The 24,311-nt window shown below is 41.4% G+C and overlaps 1 protein-coding gene across 2 annotated transcripts; it reads left to right on the forward strand.

Annotated features, from left to right (window-relative positions):
• The first annotated feature begins 569 nt into the window (after nt 1-569).
• OCIAD2 (OCIA domain containing 2) lies at nt 570-24,018 on the forward strand. 2 transcript variants are annotated; one of them, XM_084626409.1, is made up of 8 exons: nt 570-1,108; nt 5,293-5,441; nt 12,351-12,447; nt 13,305-13,358; nt 16,106-16,153; nt 18,433-18,538; nt 20,123-20,210; nt 21,965-24,018. In XM_084626409.1, the coding sequence occupies exons 2-7, from the start codon at nt 5,382-5,384 to the stop codon at nt 20,202-20,204; spliced, it is 447 nt and encodes a 148-aa protein (XP_084482535.1). In that variant the 5' UTR covers nt 570-1,108; nt 5,293-5,381; the 3' UTR covers nt 20,205-20,210; nt 21,965-24,018. The 2 variants fall into 2 exon arrangements, with proteins under 2 accessions (XP_084482535.1, XP_084482534.1); XM_084626408.1 differs by having other exon boundaries at nt 571-993.
• The last annotated feature ends 293 nt before the right edge of the window (nt 24,019-24,311 follow it).

Below are 24,311 nucleotides of genomic sequence, written 5' to 3' on the forward strand. Positions count from 1 at the left end.
CTCTTCCCTTTCCCCTATGCAGAGCCCTCTTCTAGTCTGCTTTTTGTTTGTCTGTAGACAAGGCAGTGTGGCTTTTTTTTAAACTGTCTATAATTTACTAGAAAATTATTATACAGTGAGCTGGTGCTTTGAGTGGGGGGTGCTTTAGTGTAAATAAAAATCCACACACCCACTCATTCCTCTCCCACCCCAACCTTTGGGGAAGTTGCAATCCAACTCTAGGTTTGCCATAGCAGACAGCTATGATTTTAGCAGCCTATCATAGGCAACCCTAAAACAAGGGTGGCAAGGGGTGCTGGAACAATCTGTGTAGTGGGGGTGCTGAGAGCCACTGAACCAAACGGTAAACCCCTGTATATGATGGAGACAACTCCAAGCCAGGGGCCGCGGCCAGACCCCCAGCTCCAGCACCTACGAAGGGTGGGGTTTATTACACAACGAATACAAAGGGTAAACGCCGTTTTAGGTACACGACAGCCCCAAAAGAATCAGGTTCCTTTGTACATGGGGATGGGTATTTAGTACCTGCCCTGGTGTGAGTTACTCACCTAAATTATAGCTGTGTAAACTGTCTGAGAGAGAAGAGACAATATCCCGCAGTGGACAAAAACTAAATTCTGGTATGTGACGCGTCCAGAGGTCTCAGCCCAGGAAAGGGCAGCAGCAGTACAGGCCCCTTGCCCTTTCCAGGGAGTTACATTACACTGGGGAGAAAACACTGGCAGCCCGGAGCTCGCTAAGGGCCCCACAGACACAGGCAGCTTCCGGGAGCGAGGCTGAATCGGTGCTTCTTGCAGCTGATCTCTGCCTCTTCCTGGGCGGGCGGCCGCCCCCGCAGCGAAACAGGAATTGAATACAGCCTGCGGGTGCCGCGTCTCCGCGCCAGAGAGCGCGGTACAGCCAGCAGGAGTCTGCGCGGTGGAAGTACGAACTGGGCCCAGTTTTCGAACTAATGCAAAATCAGTAACTTCCCAACTAGAGTCCGGAAAGATCGTAAGATTTTTTTTTTCTCCTCTTTGTCTCTGCAAAGTTGCCCTTCGCTCCGCTGATTTTCTTTAGTCTGATCTCCTGGGTTTTCAAACGCAAGAGCTGCGCAAAGAGGGCTCCGGTAAGCCTCTGCACTGATGTGGGTTTGGGCGTTAGCGGGCAGGGAGTACGTGCTGTGCTGAGGCAATTTCCTCATCATTGCAAACACAAAAGGATTTTTTTTTGTTCTAATACCCCCTGTAAGGTCCAAATTTGACAGCATTTTTTCCCCAAGATCTGTTTGCTAGTGACCAAGTTCTTGCACGTATATCACAAATTGCAGATTTTGTAGCAGCTGGTTTTAATGAGAGCTTGTATATCCTTTGTGGAAGGCATGTTTAAAAACCCCACCTAGGTTTTATATTGAGCGAAATACTATAAAATGCACATAAAATAAATGGAACTAAATATGGAGGGTTAATTACATACCAGAAAGTAACAAGACACTGGACCAAAGTTCTGCAATCAAAAATACACAAATGTCTTAATGAGGTTACACTAGAACTGAGGGCAGGATCAGCTTTAGGGGTAGGCAATCAGGGCAGTCACCCTGGGTGCCAATTTGTAGGGGGCAGTGCATTGCTCATGGGGTTGGTCTCTTTTTTGCTCTGCTGATGGGCTAGCATTCCCCACCCGTCTTCACTGCTCCTGGGAGGTGCTAAAAATCTTCCACATAACCAGGAAAAGATCTAGGGCTTTTCCTGGTGGACGGCAAAATTCAGCTTGTTGGGAAAAATAGAACCCCCATGAGCCAAATTTTGCCCTCAGTCATGCTAGTGTATAGTGAAAATAACAACAACAAGTAATAAAAGTTTTAGGTCTTGCTCTGTATAGATTTTTCTATTTAACAGTCTCAAAGTATGTGACTTCCTAGGCATTAATTAAGCCTCACAACCCAGCTGCAAGGAGGGTATTTTACTTAGGAGGAAATTGAGATTTAACAAGATTGGGTGACTCACCCAGCCTCACAGGTGAAGTCTGCTGCAAGGCCAGGAACAGAATCCAGATTGCCTGTGCCTAAACCCCATGCCATCCTTCCTAAGAAAAAGAGAGTGATCTACTTTTTTCCCCAAATATTCTCATAATCCCTTCAAAAACAACCAAGAAAATAAAGTAACAGTGCCTCCCAGAGTATTCCTCTGTAAACTTTGGAAATGGATGTCAAACATCTGAGCCCACACCTTTAACAATAGTGTCCAGTCACTGCTTCATTTTAATCCTGTTACGCTTCTAGTGACATTGCCTAAAACTAAACTATGTACCCTGCACCAAAATAAGAGTCCCATAATTAAAATAAAGATTCTAATTTAGAGGGATCTTATAATATCTCCTGGCAAGTATTTCCCCTTGTACCCCACTGGATGTCAAACATCTGAAGTGTTACTATAAGCGCTGGGCTAAATGTCACTATGATTAATTAGTACTTTATTCCCGAAACACCCACACAATAAGACAAAGTCTCTGGCAATTAAATTTTTCCCCACTCTCAAAAATCTGTTTTTTCTCATCTGTTTCTCACAGTAATCTCACAGAGTGGTGTGGTCACTATCAACCACTGAATCAAGCCTTCTCAGGGTGGATTTGATTTAAATCACTGGTCAGGAAGACTCAGTTTAATCATGGATTTCTACATAAAACTGCATTCTTGTTGGTTGTTATAACCTTAATACATATTCTTCACAGCTCAGAGATAGATGTAGGTTTCATTTTTATAAGGTACGCACTATACGCATTTCTAAGTGATTTTGAAAACTTTTCAGATTAGTTTTTCAGCTATATCAGAAAATGAATGATTGGCTGGTTGGTTATTTCATTTACGAAAGGTAATTGAAGTAGTTCACCTCCCAATGATTTCATAAATATCTATCTCCAATTCAACAGGTTAATCATTAATATTTGGAGGATTTTCTTGCCATGCTGTATTAAGAGGAGACCACCACCAGACATTTAAATTGTTTTATTTAACTAAAACAACAACATTATGTATTCTGCATTTTTTTCCTTCAACAGCAAAACATACAAGCATATGAATTTTTGAATTAAACATTCATGTTTTTAAAAATCAGGTTTGTTTTTGTTAAAGTAAAAAATAGTTAAATGAAATATTTTGAAAAAACCAAAAATTAAATAGACTGTCAGCCATGTCAACATGAGAAACTTATTGGCTTCTGCAGCTAACTCGGTCATCTTCATCCATTTCTGGGATTCTTCATTATGTTGAAACTGAAATTTAGCTTAGTAACATAGGAAATACTTCCAAGATTTTATGGGTGTAATAAAAGATTAATTACAAGCTACACGTTACTAGAACACATTACAGAGTCCTAAAAAAGCCTGCCTCTCTTCTTATTTACTTTTCTGAATCTGGAAAACAATGATGAAAAAGTGATGCAGAGCTTAAATTCTGCTGCAGTGGTAAAGGAGCCAGGTCAGATTCTACAGCAATCTCCTGTGATGATCTTCTTTTAAATACAAGTTCCTACACAGCTAGGTTTATTGAACAGAGTATGAATTCCAAGATTTAGTGCCTGTGATTGGCAAACTGCTCTAAAGTTCCCTCCCCTTTCCCTAGATCTTTTCTAAGTGACAAGAGACTGACAGAGTGAGACAAACAGTGAAGAGTTTACAGTTTGCCCCACCTTCCACAGAGCTTCAAAATTACATTTTTCAGAGAAACAGTATCAATATACAGTTTGAATGTGGTAAAACTGAGCACAGGAAGACTTACCTTACTACAGATTTGTATCAACACAGTGCTTTACCTAAGTCTTTTTAGCAAGGAGAAAGGTCAGTTCTTCAGCCCTGCCATTAAAAACCAAACAAAAAAAGGTTATTTGAATTCCCAATGCTAAATAAAAATACAGGGCTTCTCGTGAGTGTTATAACTTTGTAACTGTCTCAGAACTAAAGCACAGTACAGAGAAGAGTTGGAACAGTTCACACTTTGAGTACCAGCAACCACTTAGGAGAACAGACTTTTGAAGCTGTTCAGTTTGTATAAATACATAAATAGAAATTGGGCTAGAGAGAATGGCTCTGGAGCCTGGGGGTTAGAGCACTAATCTGAGAGGTGGGAGACCCAAGGTCCAGTCCCCCTGCTCCAATGACTAATTATTTATCCAAAAAGTGGAACAGCTTCAACAGGAGAGACTGAGGGGCACCTATACAGGAATATCCCAGAGCCCATTTGTTATGGCAGTCTCCTGAGAGGTGGGAAACAACTGTTCAAATCCTCTCTCCCCATCAGGCAGAGGAGGAAATTGAACCTGGGTCTCCCACATCCCGGGTGATGCTCTAACCAGTGGGCTAAAAGTTATAAGGGAAGCACCCCGTCATCACTTTTGAATGGACCCCAACACTTAACCAGGCCTTGCAGGCAAAAAGGGTAGGGGAACATCTGAGATCCCACTGAGGCTTAGGCATGAAAGAGGTATCCCGAGGCCGAGAGGGAGGTGGTGTGTTCATGACCAAAGGCAGAAACTTAGGACACTTTATAACAAAAAAAATTTAGGTGCAGAGAGTTTACAAGCCTACAGGTTTATGCAGCAGCCCAGTGGGGGGTTTGTGGATTGCAGTGGCACCTAAATTTGGGGCTTAAGTAACTAAATCCCTTTGTGGGTACCTCTGAAATATGATTTTTTAAAAAATAAAATCAGAAAAATAACTAGGTCATGATGGACCTTGGTCTGAAATACAGACTTCGTTCATATTAGGCTTGATGGTTAGGTCCTGTGGTGGAAAAATAAGAAATGTGCGTCAGGGGTTAAAGGCCGGGCATGGCTAGGAGGGGGTAGCCCTCTGACTGTGGGAATTCTGGCCACCACTCAGAACAGGCTGCTATAAATTAGACCAACTCTCTGAGCCATCTCATTCATGCCAGGGGCCATTTTGGCTTCCAGTGCAGTCAGGAATCAGGAAGGTGCAAGGTGGCTTGAAACCACATTTGTCCTCACTCCTCTCCAGCACTGAGAGTTTTGTGCTGCACTCCACAAGCCCCAGCACATAATCCTTCCCTGTACACATGCCTGCTTGACTCAGTACAAACCCAATATTTCTGATAACTGAAAGGGGATAATGCATTGTGTGGCCTAATATAATTCACTTAGAGTTCAGCCATTTTATCTTTTTTAGTTACATTTAATATCAGGTTATTCAAATAGTATCTGCAATAAAAACAATGCTTCTTTCAAAATGGTGTTGTCTCTGGGTAAACAGTTGGTTATAACAATATAATACTTTTACTCTTTTTACCTTTGTACCAAACAGTGAGAGGAGGAGCCAGCTGTAAAAGACGGCATTGCTGACTTTGCTGCTTACCAAGATTGTTAGGAGGAGAGGGGGAAGGACAGACAGACATGTCTTCAGAAACAGCCCAAAGTAAAGTTCAGGCATCTTCACAGCAACAAAACAAACAGGTAAATTGGAGTTGCTTCCCCTTTCTGTTGAATGCTATCTTTAGCCCATGACTGGCATTTTTGTATTCTTACTATCAAATGGAATCCAGGTGAACAGCTGTCTGAATACAGGGACTTATACATATAAACGAGGAGGAGGGGTGGCTTGCCAGTATTCCTCTGTGGAGTTCCTGCTGATTCATTTGCAAATTATTAAGAGATTGCTGGTCTCCAGGTCAGGTGTCTGCGTCCACTATACTCATGGCAGCTTTCTCAGGGGTATCTGGTTGTTTGGGGCAAGGTTTCAGCTCTTCAGGAGTTACTTGTCATATATAAAGCTTTTACATTTTCCCAAGAAAGATGGCGTCATTTGAGATATTTTCTTTATGATATAACCAAGATTCTGGGAGGCATTTTTTCATAACCAAATGAAAATGCAAAAGGCAGTAATACAGTATTTTACAAAGTAAGTGGGGTTGCACAGGTATAATTGAGGGCAGCCTTTGGTCTTATGTTTAAGTTTAGTTTAATACAAACTGACAAAAACAATAAATCTTATGGCTTAAACTCCACCCTAAAATAGCTACAGGTTGGCCCATGCTTCCCTTGTATACCTGGAATATGCAGCATTTATGGTGTAAAATATTAAATGACAATGTCCAGTCCTGTAGACCACAGATAGGTTAATTACAGCATTGCAGCTTTCACTTTGTACTTCCTTGAATAGCTCTTAATTTTTAGCATGATATTTTTCTACAGAATTAAATATATAAAATTTGAAAAAATAAAGCCTGCATTCTGTTAAAATGTCTCATAATGTTAATAACAGATCTAGTCCATGTCATTAAGTATGTTTCAGGACTTCTACCCCTTCTGCTGTGCTGAGATTTTGCTTTTCATATTTCAATCCAAAGTAAATTTTTACACCTGAGTTAGAAATTTCTAAAAGAACTAAGTTTATAATAAAGTGTATTGATGCTATATAACTGTAGGTAGTTTAAATATAGTTTATAGTATACCATACAATATTAAAAATAGAGCACATTTGGTTTTAGAATCATAAGTTCTTGCACAATTTTCTATATATACACACAGTAACTCCTTGCTTAACATTGTAGTTATGTTCCTGAAAAATGCTACTTTAAGCAAAATGATGTTAAGCAAATCCAATTTCCCCATAAGAATTAATGTAATGGGGGGGGGGGTGTTTTTTTTTTTCCTTCACACACACAACCCGTATAAGTCATGGTGGAATCAGAGGGTGGGATATTTCCAAGGGAATGCCTTGCTGGTACATGATGAACTAGCACTCGGCTGAGCCCTCAAGGGTTAACACATTGGTGTTAACGTAGCCTCAGACTCTCCAAGGCAACACGAATGGAGGGAGGAGACACAGCATGAAAGTGGTTGCAAACATTCCCTGCGGAAACTGACCGTGATGATGAACCCACGCTATCCCACTTTCCAAAGTGTGTGTTTGTGAGACATGCACATTGCTCCTTTAAGTACGCTGACCCCACTCTAAGTAGACTGCCTTTTTAAGTAGATCAGCAAGTTGAGACAGCAGCTGCTGCTGCCAGCAAGCTCCCTCACCCCTGCACCCTGTCATGTCCCTCCCCACCGCGCTCTGTGGAGATGGGGGTTCAGGAGCAGGGGGACACCCTGACATCAGCACCCCTCTTCCCCCCACCCCCTGCACAGCAAGCAGGAGGCTCCTGGGAGCACTTCCAAGGCAGAGGGCAGGAGCAGCACACAGCAGTGCGGGAAGGGACACCTGAACTGCCCGGCAGCTGCCACACAGGGAACTTCGGGGAGCTGATAGCGGGGCTGCCAGCCCACCCTGGTTCCAGGCCCCCATCCCTAGCTCCAATGGGCTGCTCTTCCTGCAAGCAGTGGACAAAGCAGGCGGCTGCCAAACAACTTTATAAGGGAGCATTGTGCAACTTTAAACTATTATCTTCTCTAATAGATCAGTGATGTAACAATGGAACAACGTTAATCAGGACGATGTTAAGTGAGGAGTTACTGTATTATACTTCTCTAAGCTCTGTACAAGGTTTCAGAATGTTCATGTTCACAATTTCTGGAAAATCCAGCCTTCTTTTGTGTTATGACCCAGACTCTGTGCCAAATTCTGCTCAGTACAGAGAAGACAGAAAGCAGAGGGCAGTCAGAAAGCCGGTAACCACCATCTGCTAATTCTAGTCAAGCTGTCTTGGTCCTGGTCCCAGTCCCAGCTAATCTGCTGTAGTTTATGCCAGCTGGCTATGGCTTCCAAAGGACCAGACCTCTTTTAAGAGCCAATAGAGCACAGGTGCTCTCTGGCTCATCCTCAACATCCAACTCAGGTGGAGTGGGGGGGCCAGTTGGCATAGGATTTGGTTACACTGCTTTACACCCGCTGCAAGCTCCCCTACGCTGAAGAAATCTCAACAGGCCTGTTAAGGCCAAATTCCACCACTTTTGTGCCATAGGTGAACATTTAACTAAGAGTAATTTTGATATGAAATAACCCTGTTCATAATCATTTACTTCTTATCTGTTGTTTGTACTATTGTAGAGGTTTTATTATATTTGACATAGTTTATGAGCAGTACAAGTTTCATATACTATACTATGACCTTATGTGACAGGTTTGCTCTACTCACTGCTGGATGGCACCACCTGTTGGTGGTTCTGGGGATTAGCTTAGTCTGGTTAACACCCCTTTCAGCAGGTATACCCCATTAGTTTCTCCCCTGCAGCCTCTCTTGCTCTCAGGAGCCACAGCATCCCTCTGGCTGGGTCACTCAGCATTCCCCTCTTCCTGGGTGCAGTCCTTCAAATTCTCTGTCACTCCCACAGTGACCCCAATGGTCTTTCATTTCACTGCTCCACCAGTGTCACTGCCCCACTGGTGGGTAGGGAAACCCAGGCCCACCCTCTATTCCAGTTTCCAGCCCACGGACCCTACAACATGCAGCCAAGGTCTGCTCAGTCCCCAACCTTGCTGCTTATTCCCTGGGCTGCTTCTTACCGCAGCACTCCCCCACTCTCTGGGGTTTGCCAGCCACTCTACTCCCTCCTCCCAGGAACAACCGTGGGCTACTTCCCTCTATAACTGCCAAACACTCTCCCAGGGAGTGACCATAGACTACCTTTCTGCAGCCCCTTCTGCTTCCAATTTCCTATCTTTTGTAGAAGCCCCACCTGTCCTTCACACATGAGCTTCTCTCTAATTAATTGCCTATAGCTCTCCCCTGTTTGGAGCCTAATTAGCTGATTGGGCCCACCTGGCCCAACCCAGCTCTTGCAGGGCCAGTGTGGGGAGCACACCCCATCACACAGTGCTATGAAACTTGGTTTGTGATCAATTTGAAGGCCTTCCTCAAGCAACACTCCCACTAACTTTAGTAGGAGTTGTGTTTGAATGAGGACTGGGGCATTCACTATCTGAAAATGTAATAATGACTGCAGCCAATAAACCTATTTCATCACCAGGATTACAAAACTAACAGGGCTCACATTGAGGTGGTACATGTCAGCATAGGTATATCTCCAGCTGGAGCTGGGGGTGCAATTTTCCACTGAGGAAACATACCCATGTCAGCAGTGATTGAGTTAGCATATTAAAAGTAGAGCATAGCCATGACAACAGGGCTGGCAGGATTGGCTAGCCACTCCAATTATGTACCCTCCCAAGATATTGTAGGCACGTACTCAGGGCAGCTAGCCCACCCATTCCTCATGCTGCCATGGCAACACTATTTTTAGCGCAGAGCTAGCTTGGGTATGTGTCCTTGACCTGGAAATCACATCTCTAGCTCCAAGTGCAGACATACCCTATGGCATACCAACATCTCTACTGAGGTGGCACTTGTGCTACAAAATCTGAGCTTTCATTTTTTTAAAAAGTACATTTTCAGTTTTTGTGATTGTAAATAAAGCCTTGGAAATGTGAACTGCGTGTAATTGAAACAATGACATCTGCCTGAGTCTGCACAGAGCTTTCAACAATAACTATGAAGTCTAAACTGCCCCATTCGTCTCAGTGAGATGCAGTGGCAGAAATAGCCTTCTAAGTCAGTAGGTGCACTCAGCCTCCTCCTTGTCCCACTGAGGGGGCACCGACCACCTGCAGCAGTACACTCCTCTCCAGCACCACAATCCTAATCCCAGCTCGGTGTGGCGGGAAGGCCTAGGGGAAGAGGGGTTGGCCTGGAGACCAAGCCCAGCTTTGACTCACCCCACAGCAGCAGCTCCTGTCCCCCGGGACTGGGGTTGTGCTGGGGCTGGCTCCGACTCCCTGCTCCGTGCGTTGTGACCTGGCACATGGAGTCGCAGCACCATTCAGGTTTGGAAGTGTTGAAGTTTATTGGTAAATGGAATAAAAGCAAAGATAAATGTAATAAAATCATATCTAGAGTACAGGGTAGGCCACAGCCTATCTTGGTAGGTTAAACCTTAGAGTTATAGTCCTAGTAAATTGAAGACTACCTTCCTAGCATTCTATGTGTCTGTCCCTCCAGCTATCATGGGCTCTGCCTTTATCTCACCATCCCAGTGCCTGAGGTCATAATTGCCAGTCAGAGTCTATTCCAATCCCCTCTTCACTTATACTCAGTTCCTTTGAAGTCTAGGTATGAATGCTATTACCTGGTGACTGCTAATCCAGCACAGATGAAGCCAACATACCCTCCCCAGTATATGTACCAATTTTATTTAGTAATGAAGAGGATTTGCTTTCATGAGCAAAGAGTTTTTCCATTTCCTGTTACTTAGTATACATCACTTCACAGTAACTTCAGGAACTTTTTACAGATCACATATTTATAATGACATCTAGATACCATATTGTAGGTCTGTTTTTGTAATGAGGAATAAAGAGGGAGGAGTTGGGGGGTCAGAGAGGGCCCTTGATAGTATCCCCAGGATATTTACACCAGGTATTTCACATTATTACTAGGCACTTAAAGCAGCTATGAAACCTTTCCTGGGCAGCCAGATAGAAACATAATAAAATAACAATTTATAATTGTCTTCTTAAACAGAACTAAGTCCCTGCCATGTTGCTACAACTGTATACATGCACTGTACAGGAGACTGATTATGCCAAACTCTTGTACAGTGCATGTGTACAGCTGTAGCAGCATAGTGGTGAGTTAGTTCAGTGTAAGAAAACTTATTGATAAGTAAGGTTACGATTTAGTCATGGATATTTTTAGTAAAAGTCATGGACCGTGACCCTGTCCATGACTTGTACTAAAAATACCCCTTACTAAATGTTAGGTGCTGGGGATGAGGGGGCATTCCAGCAGATGCTGCTATTCCGGGGGGTGGGAGGGGGTGGCCTGGGGCTCTGCCACCACCGCTGCTCTGGCCAGGGAGCGGCCAATGGCCTTGCCACTGCTGCTGCTCCTCTGGGCGGGGAGCAGTCTGGGGCACCCAGGGAGTGACCAGTGTGGCTAGCCCTGGGGCTGCCTCAGCTGTTCGGGCAGCCCTGGGGTCAGCCGCTGCAGCTGCAGAAGTCACAGAGGTTCCGGAGTCATGACTTTCGTGACCTCTGTGAAAGACTCCTAGCCTTAATGATGATTATTACAATGGTTAGAAATCCAGGAAAGCAGAAGCCCCTACCTTCCCTCTCCACATGACTCCTATACCCACCCCCTCCCAGTAGCCTCTGCCCTCAAAGGAAACCCCCCTACTGTCCCTTCGAGGAGCCCTGCCTGCCCCCACCCTGCTTCTTACCCCTCTTGGCTGGCTCAAGGCTTCCTTGGGAGAAGGAATTTTAGGGTCTTCCCCTCCGTGCCCCATATCCAGCCCTTCTCCCTCTCCCCAGGATCCCCAAAAGGGAGTTGCATCATAACCTGGAGCGCCACCCCTGTCCCAGCAACACCATAGGCCCCCCTATTGCTGCCCTACCCCATCCCCTGCACTGCTGCTCCCTACCTGGCTGGACAAGGAGAACAGACTAGCTTGCCCCTCCACCCTACCTAAATCCTTTCCCCTCCATGCTGGCTTGAGGCTTCCCACTGGTCCCCATTGCCAAGAGAAGTTGTTGTGGTTTTTGGCAGACAGACCTGAGTGCCAGCTGCACTCCCAACCATGCACATCCAGACCTGATTTCTGTGGGTGCAGTTCAACCATGGACCCCAGCTAGAGCCAGCCTTGGAGAGATGTTAACTCAGATGCCCAGAGATGGTACTAAAATATCAATATTATTAACTATTTCACTGCTCAACAAAGAAAAGAGAGGGACATACACAATCTATTGTGAGTGACATTTTACTGCCATTACTGGGTGGGCATCAACAGAATCCAGTAGGACAACTGAATCCTTCTGAGGAGAAACCCAGCCAGAGGAGCCCAACGGAGCCCATAGGTGTATTTGAATTGCACGAGTCGGAGTTAAGACTGCAGTGCCTTGGAGGGTGTGAGAGATTATAATTTGAATATCTGCACAACCTACCAAGAGTAATTTCTCATTTGGCATTTCAAGTGGTTGGGGTTTATTTTGTGGGAGGACCTGAGAGTAGCATTGCCTTTTTTTCCTATCAGTTCAATCCCTGAACATCAGCTAAAGGAATGTGGCTGATCAGAAAAAAAGAATTAAGAGAAGAAACACCAATTTACTGCCTGTCTAAAATTAATACCTAAACTATTGCAGGCAAGATGTTCCAAATAGCATGACATTTTTTCACTTTAAAACCTGAACAGTGCTTCACATTTCTGCTCTTGAATTATCAAATATTTGATTGCTTCACTAACTAGAGATGGGGTTTGTGCGTGTGTGTGTTTGTTTTGAGACTTGAGGGAGGGTTGCATTACTTATGAAAGGAAGTATTTTCTCTTCACTTTACATGTATTAGTAACTATTTTTAATCTTAAATGGTCTAAAAATGATCTTATAAGATAAAAATCAGTAAGCTAACAGAAGATTGCTCTTTTCAGTCTGGTCTCTACTGTCCTATCTCAGATGCTCACATCAATAGAAAAGAAGTAGAAAGGATCAGTCGAGAATGTAGAAATGAAAGTTTCTGGTACAGAGGTAGGTAACTCATGTTAATTCTTATCCCAGTGAGAATCAGCACCTGATGTATTTTTAGCTGAACTACTGCTTTAAATTCTACTGCATGTCTTGCCAGTTACTTTAACATTTAAATTTATTTGAGAGAGGATTGTTATTAGGGCCTAATTCTGTCATCCTTACTTATGCTGAGTAGTACTTACTATGAAATCAGTGGGACTACTTACATAATAAGGTACACTTAATGTAAGTAAAAGTGGCAGAATTGTTCCCTTAATTGTTAATAGTTAACTATTATTATTAGTTGATGTCACTATTTTTTAAATCTATTATTACTCTCACCCAAGAGACACTTTTCATTTTCTTTCATGTGATCTTGATTTTGAATTTTTTCAAGAAATAACAAAATTTCTATTTAGTTTCAACAACAAAAACAAAAGTCATTGCAGAGTGAGTGTAAAGTTGGCCAGATGGCAACTCTAAATGTGGACATTCTGAAAGGAAAAGATTTGAAAAGCTTCTAAGGGTTTCATCATTTAATCAAACTGCTATCAAGGTCAGATACATTTTAGTTTTGCTGTCTTGAGGGGACATACTACTATGGTCATGCAAGTTTTTGTTGTTGTTTATACTGCAGTAGCACAAAAAAGTCACAACCAGGTTGGGCTCCACTGTGATAGGTGCTGTACAAACATAATGAATGACCGTCATTGCCCCAAAGAGCTTTCCGTCTAAGAGCAGGCATAATAGGTGAATGAGACAAGCAAGCTGGGATGGAGAAGACAGGATAACAAATACAAAAAAGATGCACATAATTCTCAGCCAGTCAGCAGTAGTGAGCAAAGTGCTGAATTTTTTTGTTTGCTTGTTTTTTTCAGGTCTTCCATTGTCTCTAGGAAGCATGCTCATCACTCAGGGACTAATTTACAATGGTAAATGGAAGATATACATGTATCATTTTATTTATATTAAAACTGAACCTAAGTCATGCTGATCTGGAATCAGCACTAAATGAGAATTCCTCCAGAGCTTGCTGCTTTTCATATTTGAATGTTCTTCCCACTCAGTGCCATCACTGTTATAATGATTTGATGATTAACTATGCATTGCCACAACTCATTCTGAATACAGTAAAAGCTGTGTTATCTGGCACTTTATCAACCAGAAAGCTTTATTATCCAGCATTTCTGATATCTCCCAATACAAATCTTCAGTCTAGTAACCAGGACTGGTATACTGCCTAGGAGGTTATGCAATTGCACATTCTGCCCTCTACTTTTATGCAAAAGAGGCAGAAGACAAGTAAGCAAGCTGATGATATGAATTTATTCAAAAAAGCAGCTTCCAGGGTGTGTCATAGGGTCATTACAGATTCAGCCCAATCTACTACACCTTCTACATCTACAATGATAATTGATGTTGATAATGATGACCGTGAGGCACTGCAAGAGCCTGAAGTGTCTTCTGAATCATCAAAGAAAGATCAACTTATGTTCAGTACAGTTTAAGTGTATTTTTAGTGATCTGGGTGTATGCCATGTGCTGCCCATAGTGATACGTAGTGTCAAAAGATAAAGTTTTCTATACAGTAGGTTACCTGTATACACCTAAGTGCTTCAAGAAACCAGCCACTCTGCAGTGCAGTACATTGGTGAATACCTGTATACTGTATTACTGTATTTTATATTTTATTCATTTTATTGTATTCCAATTTCTTTGCAAATTGATATTCCATTGGTAAAGTATAACTCTCAGTTAACTGGAATATTTGATTAACCGGCACCCACCATTCCCCCAACATGCTGGATAACAAAGCTTTTACTGTATTTCCTTTTGAATTCAGACCTTTGCAAATACTAGCGGCCTGAATATGTCACGATTACATTCTGTAATCAAGAATCATCACTGACTTCATTGGGACTACTTGTGGAATAGGATACAAGTCCATGTAAGTCAGGGTATCAGAATCTGGCATTGTAGCTCTAAATTCTGGCTTCTAGAAAGCATTGGCAGTGTTTCTATGACTGTATGCCAACATACATAGTGGCTCAATGCAAAGAGTACTGGCTAAATGGGAGGACAGGGACATCTTAGACAGCTGCTGTGTAATCTGCACAGAGTATCACGTTACATTTCTGTAGTGAATCAGCCTGGTTGCACTCTGCATGCCTGTGGAGGAGATGCAGACTACTTTCTGGGTTTCTCACCCCTTAGCAGATAACTCTCCCCACATTTCTGCAGTAGCTGGATATTTATGCTAAAATGATCAGCGGTGAAGTAATTAAGAATGCCAATTTTAAATGGCCATTATTGTGCCTTGACTTATTTGAGATGAATGGGGCATCTTGTACCTCTTTTGAAACAACTGCTGAACACCTGGACAAAGTGAAAATAAATGGGCTTTGCACGGAGGACCTAATAGGGGCTAGGGGAAAAGAAATCCTCCTCCCCACAATCTAACACTTGGAATAGAGTGGTTGCATAACCACTCCACTGTGTATACTACAGCTCATTGGCTTTAGAAGAAGCTGGGACTTCTGTGCATCTCCTATATTATGTGACTCTACAGTGGTAGTCTACTGGCTGCCACTCTATGCTCCCTCTGCCACCAAACTCTTCTGTGTGGAATTCGCCTGCGTAGCCTAGCACTGTCACCCCTACTTCCCTTCCATACCCTGCCTCCCACTGACATCCCACCCCAGAAATACAGTGGTTCCACTGTTTAGGGTCTTCCGTCTCATTGAACGGGGTCATTATGTAGCTCTTAGAGCTACTGTCACACTCTCTTTAAATTCTGCAGAAATGGATGAGTCACCAGACAAGTGCTGGTACAAAATTCAATGGACTGGCTCATTCTGACTCCTGCTCCTTTGATTGGCTGAGATTAGATATGGCAGTCACATCACACAGTTGTGATCAGTCATCCTGTCTGGGTATTTTGAACAGGTTCTATACAATGTCCAGAATGGTGGTTGCAACTTGTGAGCTTATGGGTGAAGGGGATGTAAACAGGAAAATTGGAGGGATCCACAGGCATTTGGAGGATTATATGGAAAAATCCTTATGCTGCATTTTGATTTGCTGTCTCATGGCATCAGCTGAGCATCCACAGATACCAATACATGATGCTACAAAATTGAGATTAGAAACAAGCCACTATTGTCATATTAGTCCATTTGAGGGGAGGGGGAATTTTGGTGGAGAAGGATGAGAATCTTTCCATTTTCTCCTCTGTTCATGAACTACATCTTCTCTCCTCAAAAGCCCAAATGTCAGAGTGACTCCTCCATTCCTATTAAAGAGGATAAACATGACTCTATCTGGTGACAATTAACACTGGGCTGATTATTGGCAAAAAAGGTCCTAGGAGCTATCTCCCAGTTTATGCTGACCCAAAGAGCAAGAAATTGAATGAGAGACCTGGACTTCAATCCCCCACATGACAGCACAAAGTATTTTCCCCCGAAGCTTGTGTGCTGCTGCACAAATAAATGCATTGGGAATTACCAGAATGCTTTGGAAATTGTGTATTTTCCTAAATCAAAGCTACCATACTTGCAGGTATAGGCCTTGCTCTGAGAAATGAGAAAGGCTTATTAGAAAAAGACCCCTTTTGTTGTTAGATGTTGATGAGTTTCTCAAGTAGATAGACATTCTTAACTATTGTGTTTTATTTTAGGCTTTCTCTCATCAAACCCAAGATTTGGATCATTACCTAAAATTGCATGTAAGTCAGTACTTTTATTTTAAAAGGAAATAAAAGCTTGGGGGATCTTTATTAACAGTAGAATCTGCACTTTCCAAACCTCCACTATCCAGACTTCCTTTGTGTGCTAACTGTGTGTCTCCCTGTTCTAGAGAACGTCAATTATCCAAACTTCTGTTTATCTGAATCTATAAGGTGTCAGCATAGCAGTTTAGGTAAATAGGATTCTACTAAGTTTACAAACTAATTTATTAAGTAAAGCTTTTTTAATTAAGACTTTTTCAGTAAGAGTGTATATTCAATTTTTAATTGCCCTATCTGCACTATTATATTATTGCAAGGTCAGCCCTCACCATGGTTCTGTCAATAACACTATTCTCAATGGTCTGTTTGTCTGCTTCTTCCACAAGCACCTCTCCCATACTACCTCTTTCTTGTGGGGAAAACTTCCAATCAAAATCTGTACCTCCCCACCTTTGCCTCATTAACTCTCACCTTGAATCATAGAATATCAGGGTTGGAAGGGAACTCAGGAGGTCATCTAGTCCAACCCCCTGCTCAAAGCAGGACCAATCCCCAATTAAATCATCCCAGCCAGGGCTTTGTCAAGCCTGACCTTAAAAACTTCTAAGAAAGGAGATTCTACCACCACCCTCCTAGTGAAAATGTTTTTCCTAATATCCAACCTAAACCTCCCCCACTGCAACTTGAGACCATTACTCCTTGTCCTGTCATCTTCTACCACTGAGAATAGTCTAGAACCATCCTCTTTGGAACCACCTCACAGGTAGTTGAAAGCAGCTATCAAATCCCCCCTCATTCTTCTCTTCTGCAGACTAAACAATCCCAGTTCCCTCAGCCTCTCCTCATAAGTCATGTGTTCCAGACCCCTAATAATTTTTGTTGCCCTTCGCTGGACTCTCTCCAATTTTTCCACATCCTTCTTGTAGTGTGGGGCCCAAAACTGGACACAGTACTCCAGATGAGGCCTCACCAATGTCGAATAGAGGGGAACGATCACGTCCCTCGATCTGCTGGCTATGCCCCTACTTATACATCCCAAAATACCATTGGCCTTCTTGGCAACAAGGGCACACTGTTGACTCATATCCAACTTCTCGTCCACTGTCACCCCTAGGTCCTTTTCCGCAGAACTGCTGCCTAGCCATTTGGTCCTTAGTCTGTAGCGGTGCATTGGATTCTTCTGTCCTAAGTGCAGGACCCTGCACTTATCCTTGTTGAACCTCATCAGATTTCTTTTGGCCCAGTCTTCCAATTTGTCTAGGTCCCTCTGTATCCTATCCCTACCCTGACATAATGCACACAGAATTCTGTCATCTGATCATAGATAGGCTAATGAAGAATTTGGGCTGCTGATTGTGCACATAGCTAATCTGTGATACACTATCCTACAGTTTTATTCTCATGTTCTCTCCCTGCTCTTACAACCTTGCTTATTTTATCTGCCTCTTATGTCTAGTCTTTTAGAGTATAAGCTTTTGTGGGGCAGGTACTGTCGTTTGTTACATAACGTACAGCAGTAAGGCCCTGGCAATACCATATGACTACCAGAATGAGTTCTCAACATGGTTAAGTTCTTTAAGTATTATAGGAAAATAACTACTCAAATAAAGATATATAATACAAATTCAGTTTATCCTACGTGTCTAACTTTGGAACATTTTGTTAAAAAAATTGTTTGCACAGAAATTGTTTTGTATTGCATTTACATAATGCAACGATGCCATTTAAATGACATAAGCTCGTGTGTTTTCAAAAGCCAAGCAGGTTGCATTTGGTGTAGACTTGGATTTGAGACCTCCACAGAAAATTCAACGTGTTGCTAGAAGTAGCTTTTCTTTTTGAATGAGTACTGAACCAGAGCCTAGTGGTATTAAGGAAGGCTGTGACATAGGAAGACAAGACTTAAACTGAGGCCCTAGCTAGTGGTAGTCATCAAAAATACCATGGGCCATTTTGCAAAGGCAGGGGGAGTCAGCTCTTATGTCTTTGTCAGATTTCACTTTGCGCTATTGTTACACATCTAAATTCCCCCTGAAATTCCAAGTGTACACAGTATTCTTTTTCACATCTAAACTGTTGTGCAGTGTTGCTGTGTATTAACCAGCTGCAGTCTTTCAGTGACAAGAGAACTTACACTATTACAGTATAATCTTTGTGTTTATAAAGCACTTTGATTAAAAAGTCCCACATAAGTGCAATTTACTGTAAAAAGGACAAATGATAGTTCAAGAGTCTAACTCAAGATACTAACAATATTTTGTGATCTGTTTGTACAGTTGCTGGTGCCTTTGGTCTTGCCATTGGGACAATGTCATACATACGAGCATGCCAAAGAAAGTTCCAAAGTATAGGAGTTCAGCCATTTGGTCCAGAACATAAAAGGTTTGTCTTGAATATAGATCGCTCAATTTTAGATCAAAACATAGTTATTGACAATAGAATGAAGGAGAGAGGCAACTACAGAGTACATTTAAACCTTTTGCTTTAGTTCACAGGGCACTCTTGAATGCTATACCTAAGGATATATATTGCAGTTATGCAGTTCCAGATTATGTAGTAATTATTAGAAAGATACAAATTAAATACAATATAATCTGCATTGTTTGGAAGACATAAATAATCCTATAATTTAAAGGATTAAATCCCCAGCCTCTCCATATACTAATTATAAAAGATCAACAGTTAGCAATTTACCTTCTGTCTGGTGCCATTAAATATCACACCATCTATCTGGCCTGTAACTTGAGGTTCACCTTTGAATTCTCCTTTGCTCCATATGTCCAAGATGTATGTATCCAAATCCTACATCTTTTTCCTCCACCACATCTTCATATCCCTCAGTTAATCATTCTCTGCCATAATTAATGCAGCCTCCTTTTCTCTGGCCAATCCTATCTCCAGTCCATACAAAATGCAGCTGCTAAGATCATTTTCCTTACCTCAGACCATGTCATCCCCTTTTGAATCTCTCTACTTGCTCCCTGTCCAACACATCAAGTTCAAGTTTTTTGTCACTGCCTTCAAAGCCCTATACAAATGCTGCTCCCACCCACATCTCATTTTGCATTAACTCCCACCTCCTTCCCTGAGCCTATGATAATCTCCCTCACTTTGTCCACGTCTACTACACTGCTCCCCGCATAGGAAATGCATTTCCAAAAGCTCATCCACAAGGCCACCTCTCTGTTTTAAAATCCCTTCTGAAGGCCCACTTGTGCTGTGATGCCTATGTAAATTAGCTGACTGATAATGGGAAATTGGAAGGGTATTTTGAAATAATTTAAATATCCTAAACCAAAATTTTTTTTAAAATAAAATCTTCCCTCCCCCACTTAACCCCCCCACCTCCACCCTCCCAAACCCTGTTGTATTAACACAACACTATATTACAAAGATGTGGCCAATTGGCCATCTATATCTTGGTAACCCTTGCCTTTACCCAGTGGTCTTGTCTAGATTGTGAGTTCCTTTTGTCAGGGATCATGCTTCCTTTTCCTGCTTGGAAAGCTCTACTATATTTTTGGGCACTACTGAAAATAAAATAAACAATACATAATAATAATAAGGTTGTTTTGCTGGGGCATTCAGACATCATCCCATACCGTAAGACATCTGGAAGGACTGAAGAACTCGGGGGAGGGATAGCTCAGTGGTTTGAGAATTGGCCTGCTAAACCCAGGGTTGTGAGCTCAATCCTTGAGGGGGCTATTTAGGCAAAAATTGGGGATTAGTCCTGCTTTGAGCAGGGGGCTGGACTAGACGACCTCATGAGGTCCCCTCCAACCCTGATATTCTATGGTAAGAACATAAACCAGATGAATGGAAAAACAAGAGATTCCTTCTATAAAGCCTGTTCAACAAATTCCTTCTAAAAGAACACATACAAATATGCGTCACAAAGATGACAGCTGTGTTAGAGAAATTTGAGCAAAAATTTTGAATGCTCTATTTTCCTCCTGATTTTAGGCACTGTCATCATACCTGCAAGGAATGCGAAGCAAATTTTGGATCTAATGGAAAGGAAAACTCAAAGCCTTCAGCTTCATAATCCCAGGTACACACATTTGAAGCTTAAGGAAGCTTTTGATTTTATTCTTTATTTTGAACAGTATTCTAGTTTAAAACACTTGCCACAATACAGTATAAACAAACTTCATGAGATGAAAGCCTGAGAATCAGGAATTCTGTTTGATTCTGAAGTTAACCTTGATTCTTCATTTTCTCTTTACATACATTTCACAATTTTAAATTCCCACTTCCGAGGAACTCCTAATTTAGCTCCAAAATTCTCATGCAAACAGCACTACTTTTTTTTTTAATCCAGCGGGATTCTCTGGCTAGTTGTAAGTTAGAAGAAAAGAAATAAATATTTCTCTACTAGTTTGAATGCCGTTTTCTGTTCCCAATATTTTTTTTTTTAACTTGAACATTTATGGACTGGTCATTTTTGGTATGTCAAAAATACAGCTGAAATATGATGTTTTAAGAACGTGACCAGTAAATAATGTCCTTATTATCTGCATGTAATACTACATGCTAGCTCAAACAGAAAGTATGGGTTTGATGCGGAAATTACTGGGTGAGGCTCTTTGGCCTGTGTTATACAGGAAGTCAGGCTCGATGATCATAAAGGGTTCCCTCTCGCTTTAAAATCTCTGAGAATGACAAGGAGAGGGATATTTTAGCAGATCCTGTTCATTGACCCAAAACTGTGTGATTTTGATGGATTTTGTCAGTGCATGGTATTCACAATGAAACATGTTGATGTAATGTTGTATTATCATTGAAGAAACCATTAGGCTGAAGTGTGGCATTATTAGATTAGTGTCCCCCACTGGTCTTTAATAGTCTGGAGGAATTTTGTTACACCTGTGGCCTTTTTTAGCGGCTATAGGAGTTAGCCAGTGAAGTAAACAAACAGTGAGGCCTCATTTGAACCTAGCCTACATGATTATTGCACTCAATATCTGCAGTAATATAGGGACGCAGTAAGATTCTCAAAAGCACCAAACCAACTTGAAAACCAATGGGACTTAGGTGCCTAAGTCATTAAGTGTTTTGAGAATTTTTCCCCAAATCTTGCTTGCCTCACTCACATATGATTATTTCCATTGACTTAAAATAAAGATGCCATAGTATGTTTAATTAAAGATTGCCATTTGTTCACTGACAAGTTGTTTGAGTCTAGTTGAGAGCAGGAGTTGGTGCATATTTTAGTTTGCTTACTCTACTGGTCTGACAAAGACTGAGTATGTTAACCCCTGGATCCAAATGCAAAGACCATCTCCTTTCTCAAGCTTTTGACAAAGGGATTATTGTGAGCAGTGTTATTTAATATACAAGTACTGGCTAGCTTTGAAAACTACGTTTTACATGTACCCAGAGTCAGTTCTGATGGAAGAATTTTGAAATTTAGGAAAAATGTTAAGCAGGTTTTTTTAATACAATTCAACATTAAAAACTGAGATTAGAGACTGACTGAATATTTCAATTAGAATACACAAAATAGTATTGTTTGATCACTTTTTTCCTTTTTAAAATATGTACAATCAATGAGCTAAAAGTGTGACACATGGTGGATATTGCTTTTCCATCATTTCTCATGCTAAAAATATGTGCATCATGCTCAAACTTTCTTCTCAGATTACATCTAATTAAAATTGTGCTGCACACACATTCAGGACCAAATTCTTACCTCAGAGATTTGTGCAGAACTCCCTCTGAAGTCACCAGATGCACATGTACATCTGAGTAGAACTTGGCTCTCAGAACTCAGTATTTATAAAATGTGATTTTTGTTTGTTTCAGATCATGCCTCTTCTTTTTAAGAAGTTACTTCATATCTTGGTATCTGAATTGTAGAACTGACAAAAATGACAAAATCCTGCAGAAAAAGTCTCTTCCTTCAATAGCTTATTCTGGACAGAAGAAATTGAGCCTACAGTCCCGTGTAAATCAGTACACTGTGAGGATTGGGTTGATTTTTAAAAAGTTTGTCTATATAATAAATGCTAATTCCTAGAACTGCAGTTTGTTTTTTTTCTGTTGATATCACACCCCAGTATGTTTCTTTTTCCTTAGATGCATTTTAGCTCTTGGCACTGAAAACTTAGATATTGCAACTCTTGTAAATGGCAATGACCTGATCTCAGTGCAACCTGCAAAAGGCCATAATTGGAAGCATTTGTCTCCTGCATGAAAGAAAAAGAATTCAAGAGTATTTAAACGATGTTGCACTACTAAGCAACCCACCAAGCCCCCGATACTGTGATCAGTTTTGCATAACTCCTTGTACTGGGCAAGGACTCCATGTATCACTGTTCTTGACAATAGGTATCCTCTGGGTACTATTAGAAAGAATCCCATTGACTTCAGTGGGCTTTGAATCTGGACTTGAGAGGAGAGTGACATTTTATTTATGCCCGTCTATTCAAATCTCTTTGGAAGGAGTTCTGAACATTATTACTAAATAGACAACTTAATAAAAAGTTTTTTTTCTCAAAACATGAACACTGGGGAAAGAACTGACAGTGAGCTCAGAAACCTATGTTTTTTAGGTTTGCTCTAATCTGACCGTGACATTAGAAAAGATAAAAAATAATGAATTACAGAAAAGCCCAGTTAATTACTGTTTGCATATTAATAAAAATGCTTTAATACTTTGTTCTTTTAGAATTTAAGTTCAAAAGTGTTGTGCTTCTCCCTGATACCCCCTCCTCCATGATCACTCTCACTCAGAGGACCCTCTGTGTACAGATCCCACAGGACAATCCAGGCCTGTAGTGTGTTTCATGTTACTATTCATCAGATGTGTCCACTGAGGTATCAGTAGGCAGCTATGCAGGTTAGCACATGGGCAACTTCACGTATCTCCTAGTAAGTAACAAATGGTTTTTCTATATGCAAATTTCAGTAATACTACTTCATTTACTGGATGAAGTAAAGCTGGATGTTAGGTCTCAGCATAGTCTATGACTAAACTGATACAATCCCTAACTTGTCTAATGTTAAATGCTGAATCATCATACATGCATGTGGATCATAAACCTTATCCTGAGGCAAATGCTTGTGGCTTAACCACTCCCATGTCATTTATTAATTCTCTAAAATCAAGTCAATTGTAATATCTTCTGTAACTGCCTTATGCCTATACTATGCACGAAGCTGCACATGGCCCTGTCCAGCAAGAGACTTCACACAACCCCTGCTAAACAGTTGCCACGTCTAGAAAGACACCTGTCAATTGACAGCTTGCTCTCTCAGCAGTCTATTTTTTTTCTTGCTTAGCATCTATTGCTTCCCTATCTGTAGCCTAGGCTTGCTTAGCATAATTGCTGCCTAAGGCATCCTTTGAGGAGTTCCTTCTGCTTCACTTGCTGCACTCCTAGTATGGCAATGGCTTTGTCTAGACAACAGTCTCCAAACTCAGTTGGCAGCCAGTGGAATGTCTGGTATGCAGAGGTCCAAGGGACCTATGAAGAGGAATGAACCTAAGGAAGGCTCCATAAAGTGTAGGGCAAGCCCTAAATACCCTCTGTGGTACACAAGAGCAGAACCATTGCTATATAAACTGAAGCAAAAAACGAACTGTATTGTACCAAAAGGATTGTCTTGTACTTCTCCCAGCCTAGTTAGAACATGCATAAAGGAATGTCTCTTGCTGTCAATGAAGTATTAATACCTGGAGTGCATTGATGTCAATCTAATACGAACAGCAGGGACACCAAGTTCACCACTGGTGTGTGTTTTAGTGTGAATTACATTTTTTTAAAATAAAAAGACCTGTAATCTAATGAGATTGAAATTAGTGTGTGCATTCTGTTTCAAACGCAGAAAATAATTAAACAATACAACACACTGTATTTCCAAGTTTGGGTCATTATTGCATAATATTTTTGCAGAGCTGATTTTTTAGCTCCATCTACAGGTTTTTTTTAGAAAATGCACTGCAAGTACACTGATCTACTGAAAAAAGCATGAGTGAGGAGGATATGTATACTGTACAATGCAGGGAATATATTTAAAAATATCTTTCATTTACTGCAGTGCAGGATTAGGGAAATCATCCAAGCAAGGGCTTTGTTGTTTTTATGTTTTAGAAAACTGTCATTCAACAGGAGGTAATGATTTGTTTGTGGATTTTAACATACTTTCC

Source organism: Lepidochelys olivacea (assembly GCF_965140295.1).
Source record: "Lepidochelys olivacea isolate rLepOli2 genome assembly, chromosome: 4".
NCBI lineage: Eukaryota > Metazoa > Chordata > Testudines > Cheloniidae > Lepidochelys > Lepidochelys olivacea.

What these genes read in the sequence shown, in the direction of transcription:
- OCIAD2 (XM_084626409.1), top strand. Translation starts at nt 5,382, where the DNA reads ATGTCTTCAGAAACAGCCCAAAGTAAAGTTCAGGCATCTTCACAGCAA. An exon ending in TGAAAGTTTCTGGTACAGAG is followed by an intron (nt 12,448 to 13,304) that starts GTAGGTAACTCA and finishes TGTTTTTTTCAG; the next exon opens with GTCTTCCATTGTCTCTAGGA. An exon ending in ATCATTACCTAAAATTGCAT is followed by an intron (nt 16,154 to 18,432) that starts GTAAGTCAGTAC and finishes CTGTTTGTACAG; the next exon opens with TTGCTGGTGCCTTTGGTCTT.